General features: G+C 53.1%; 1 protein-coding gene across 1 annotated transcript in view; it reads right to left on the reverse strand.

Moving 5' to 3' along the window:
• Positions 1–2,738, reverse strand: part of EVX2 (even-skipped homeobox 2) — a 3,003-nt gene extending 265 nt beyond the window's left edge. The window contains exons 1-3 of the mRNA XM_057363639.1: positions 2,315–2,738; positions 901–1,157; positions 2–358 (exon numbers count right to left, since the gene is read on the reverse strand). Of these exons, the coding sequence (XP_057219622.1) occupies positions 2–358; positions 901–1,157; positions 2,315–2,738 (1,038 nt within the window). The remainder of the gene's footprint in view (position 1; positions 359–900; positions 1,158–2,314) is intronic.
• Positions 2,739–5,297: the final 2,559 nt, after the last annotated feature.

Here is a 5,297-nt window from a genome sequence, read left to right on the forward strand (position 1 = left end):
CGCTGCTGTTGAGGCCGGCGGCGGCCGGCGTCTGGTAGAGGCCGGGGTGTCGGAAACTGCAGAGCAGCTCCGGGCGGGAGTAGGGGTGCGAGAGGGCGCGGAAAGTGTCCAGCGGGCGGATGGAGGTGGCGAAGGGCGCGGCGGCGGCCCCCGAGGCGGCGGCGGCGGCGGCGGCAGCCGTGACCCCGACGTGCGGGTAGTAGTGGAGYGGGACGTGGGAGTGGAAAGGGTAGGGCAGACTGCCCGTGGCCGCCGCGTGGGTCATCATGTAGGTGTAGAAGCTGGGGTCGGCCGGGTGGGGCCAGGACATGGCCAGGCGCTGCCGCTTGTCCTTCATCCGCCGGTTCTGGAACCACACCTGCGGAGACACGAGCACAGCGCGGCCTCAGCTCCGCTCCGCTCCGCGCCCCGCCGCACCCGTTCCCTCCGCGGACACCTACGGGCACCCGCCGGCACCTATTGCCGACGCTTGTAGGCGACCCCTCTCCTGCCCGGAGCAGTCTCCCGTGACCTTGCCCGAGGGGAGCGGTGGGTACGGCCTTCGCTCTGCTCGARGGGGACCCCTTGTATCTGAATAAACGTTTTCCCTTCGAATCGCTCCCTCCTCCCCACGCAGGACTGTGTCTTCACGCTACTGACGCTAATCCCCSCTATGTTTATTCTCTCCTCCCTTCACTTTAGAAATAGGCTAACGCGATAAAAACTGATGGGGAAAATAAAAAATAACAGCAATGACAACTACTTTTTGAAAAGCAAATTAAAAGTGTTGCGTGCAGAAAAGCAAACGAGCAGGAGTGGTGCTCATAGYTGTGGGCCCTGCGAATCTTTCAACCGGAGAGCCCGCCCGGTCGCTGCCCGGGGTACCCGGGCGCCACGGGGCTGCGCGGAACGCGGCGTTACCTTGATGGTGGTCTCGGGGAGATTGAGGGCGGCGGCCAGCTCACAGCGCCGCGGCCGCGACACGTAGTTCTCGCGGTAAAACTCCTTCTCCAGGCGGGCGATCTGCTCTCGGGTGAAGGCGGTGCGGTACCGGCGCACCTGGTCGGCCCCCGCCGCCGAGCCTCCCAGCGCTCCGCCGCTGTGCAGGCTGCCGATGCCGGCGGCGGGGGCGGCGGCGGCGGCGGGGGCGCTGGGCGTCGGGCTGCTCTCCGAGTAGCCTGCGGGGCGAGGGCACGATGGTGAGAGCGGGAGACTTGGTGGCCCCCCAACCCTCCCGGCCAGGCCGGACCGGGCCCGCTGCACCCGTGCACAAGGCCAGCTGTCATTCTTACAAATCCCTGCCGCCAACAGAATCGATAAATTTGGATTTGGAGGTTGTTTGTTGGTTATTGTTTGGTTATTTGCTTGCTTGGTTWGTTGGTTTTAATCCTTCATAGCTGCATTATTTTCAAATGGGGCGGGCTTGGGGACCGCAGGGCAGCCGAGCTCAGGGGAGAGTGGGCGAGGGCGCGGGCCGTGGCTCGGGGCCCGGTTTCGGCGCTCGCCTGTCCTTCGACTGCCGTTCTTTATTTTCGTTTGAGACGTACAAAATAAAAGCAGCCATAAAAGAATAAAAGCTTTTTTTTCCTTTTCTTTTTTTCTTTTCTTTTTTTTCCCCTTCAGGGTTACGTCGAGCATCCCTTCCTTTTTCTGGCACATTTGACAAAAAAGGCATGCACTGTGACCTCTAGGAAATTCACCGTTCGTCTGCCTCCACCTCCCCAATAACCTCCAGCAATAATAACAACCACCGTCCATCACCGTGCCCATCAAAGAGCGGCGAAGGAGACGAGGTTGTTTCAAACTCCCTCTTACAAGCAGAGGAAAAGTGAACAATGCCAAATTACCCCGAGGTGGACACAGACAGCACGTTGCATATACACAGACAAGAACACACACAGTCAAATACGAGCAGTTTCCTCGTATTCCCCCCTCCTCTCTCTCTAATTTAATCTATGTATATACACTCATATACAGCTCAAGAGACGCCGAGAGCTCCAAGAGCGAGGGGAAATACACGGAGAAAGCTTTGCCTCAATATAGGTGGGTGGATATTTGTGCCCACATATATTCCTGATATATATCTACATATCARTGGATTTGGGCATGCACACACACACACACGAAGGCACAGGAGCTGCCCGGACTGTGTCTCGGCTATTGGGGTAGCGCCGTAATTGCAATAATATTTTACAGCCTGGAGCTCTGTCTTCGCAGAAGAGAGAGCGCCGATGCAGAGGCGAGCAACTTTGGCGGTGGCGGTGGGTTTCCTTTGGTTTTTAAAGCCGGTTGGCAMAGTGCGGGGCTTAGATGAAGATGATAAAGGAAGAGTTACCTTTGTTACTGTTCTCCTTCAGCTGGGAGGAAGTCAGGCTGGCCGGGGAGCGGAGCGCGGAGCAGCCCACCTCCACATCACTGTTCATATCTGCCTCTTGAGCAACTTCGGAATAAAGGCTGATTTTTTTCCTGCTTTCCGACGGCGGGATTTCGGAGGAGACAGTGGTTTCGCTGCTCGGATGCTGAAGATTGAATAAAGTGTCTATTTCAAATTTGCCTTTGGCGGAGATGTCCCCTATAGCGCTGTGCAGGGAGGCGGCAGTCAGTCTCGGGCTGAGGCGACCACTGTGCGGAGAATTTTCAAGGGCCTCCAACACTGCATTTCCAGCTGAGTCTGACAAATTCGAGAGCCTTTTGCCAGCTGTAGGGCTGTGCAGCCCTCTCTCCATCAGGATCATCTCTTTTCTTATTCTTTCCATCATCTCAGCTTTATAAAAAATGTCAAAGTTGTAGGGCTGGTCCTGTACTAATGATGAGCTGCAGCAGGGGCTAATTCACATTCAGCCCGGCAAGTGTCTCTAAATATTATTATCTGTTTTTGAGGGAGGTGTAAAAATTGTGGGATGCCAAAGCGAGGGAATGACTGGTCAAAATGACCCATACATCCTTTCTAGCCCGAAATGTCATTCATCAAAAAGTGGTGCTCGTCATTAAGGTACGAATGACGCTGTTCGAATAATCATTTATTGTAACAGGTTTATAAGCAAATAAATACAAGCTCCTGTCAGTGGATAATGAAGGCGGCTTCAGAGCAGACAAATATATCCAGGTGGAAAGAAAGAAAGACAAGAAGTGAGGAGTAAAGCTCCTGTCCTTAGCTTGATCAGATCCTGCTTGAATTGCTCTGGGGTTTGGCCTCTGGGGTGGAATTGACAGTCTGATTAATAAAATGAGCTGTGCAACATTTCCCCCTTCATTTAGGTGCATCATTATGCTCTGATTTTTGTTTTGTTGCCTTTTAGGTCCTAATGATGCAGCTTCTTTCTCATTTGTCCTCGGACAGAACTACGTGCTAAATATTAGATAATACTTTTCTTTATTATTATTTCTGAGGCGAATTTTAGATCACAACGCAAGAAAATACTACAAGAGGACCAGAGGATCGAGAACCTCCTGCCGCTGATATCTCTTTATTTTTCCCTCCCATTTCCAGACCACATTAGTACTTTTATTTAGGAATTTACGCTGACAACCCCACGCACCCCCTCACACGCGGGAACCTTAAGCCCAGAGTTTGTAAAACTGCTGCACAGATTCAAGTGTACCTACAGTAGGTACCTGGAGATTAAAATATTTATTATAATCTAGTACATTACAACTCTATTATCTTTCTCTTCATTGCGTCCTTAAATATGATCTCCTTTTTACTTTCTATAATCCCGCTTATCGACGAAGCTAGCCCGGGATTTTTCTTCCCTCTGGGAAAATACTGACTGTTGTACGGTATGATAGGGGAAGGAAATAACTGGAGAACGTTAAACGCATTCGTGATTTAAAACACTCCGCGGGCGTCCATTTCATCCTCCTGGCAGGTTTCTCTCCAGCCCTCTGCTTCTTTCCTCCCCACCACCAATAAAACCTAAGCATTTGAAAATTTWAAAATAATCACAGAATTAAATGATGAATGGGGGGTTATTGCCTACAGGCTGCGACCTATCAGGAACACCTTAACACCCTCTCTCCAAAGTTACCTGTGGCTCAGTTAGCTCATCCCTCCGCTCTTTGCCGGGTGCCGCGGGGCGAAGCGTCGCCGCGCTGCAGGAGACACGGGCTGCCGCGCTCGGCAGACGTGACAGTCGGAAAGTCTCCCTTCAGTGGTAACTTTGCTAGTAATAATGACGCTGATGGCAACCATTTAAACGAAGATAAATCCTTTGTCGTTAGCATCTCTGGAGTGCGCTTCAATAGCTGCCCAACCTCTTTTTTTCGCCGTGATTTTTTTTCACCCTCATCGTCTAGTGTTTAGACCCTGGGACTCCGAGCTTCATCTCCCGGAGATACACCCGAATGTTTCCTGTGATTAAACGCGGGTTTGATTTTGATTTTTTTTTTTTTTTTTTTTTTGTATGTGAGTGTGGGGAGCTGCTCCTGCTAATCTTGGTCACACGCATCTCCTAAGTTCTTGTGCTCTTGCGCATGATTCATAGTTCGAAAATGGGATACTTGTCAGATTTTTTTCAATAACGTGTTAAAGTCTCCCTAAACATTCCACCAAATATTTAAGACACATTCTAGGGGTTGTTTGCAAAATCCAGCCTTTCATTAGCGAGCGGTTTATGTCAGCCCTTGAAATGTGAATTTACACTGCAGTGTGGTGTCCTGCTTTTTACAGCCCCCAAACCAGACAAGAGTAAATGTCAACTTTTCCTTGCCCGCGGGCACGGCGGAGGAGCGGGCCGGTGAGGAGGGGAGAGGAGCGGAGCGCAGGCCACGGGGCCACAGACGACACCCCAGGGCAGGGTCCCCGRCCGCGCCGGGAGCTGAGGCTCCGCGGGGCGCTCCGCGGGACGAAGCGCGTCCCCGAGGTGCACCCGCGGAGCAGGCGCCCTGCCGGCGACAGCGGGCACCGCCCCGCCCCGTCCGGGGGACGCAGCCCCGCCGCGGGCCCGCAGCCCTCGCTCCCCGCCGTCCCTGGCTCCGCAGCAGGCGATGGCTCGGCCGCCCGTCCCGGCGGGGCGGAGGCGGAGCGGAAGCCTGCGGCCGGGTTTATTGCTGTCGTTTGGCGCCCTCGTCTGTTTTCTTACATGCTGTAACGCGGCGAGCATCTTTCCCCCTGCTCTCTCGGAAACCGCAGCCGAGATACCACATCTCGGAGGCAGTGGTATGTGCACACCACCAGAACCGACACAGCTTTAGACTCAAAAAATGTTAGTGCACCACTAAAAAGGAGAGAAAGGGTTTTATGTTATTTAGAGCGGATGGAAAAGACGATGTGAAAAGCCCCAGTGTGAGAAAAATAAGTTACACTCAAATGTGGCTAT

Source organism: Malurus melanocephalus, unplaced genomic scaffold (assembly GCF_030028575.1).
Source record: "Malurus melanocephalus ecotype Western Australia unplaced genomic scaffold, MMel_1.1 scaffold_30, whole genome shotgun sequence".
NCBI classification, from domain to species: domain Eukaryota; kingdom Metazoa; phylum Chordata; class Aves; order Passeriformes; family Maluridae; genus Malurus; species Malurus melanocephalus.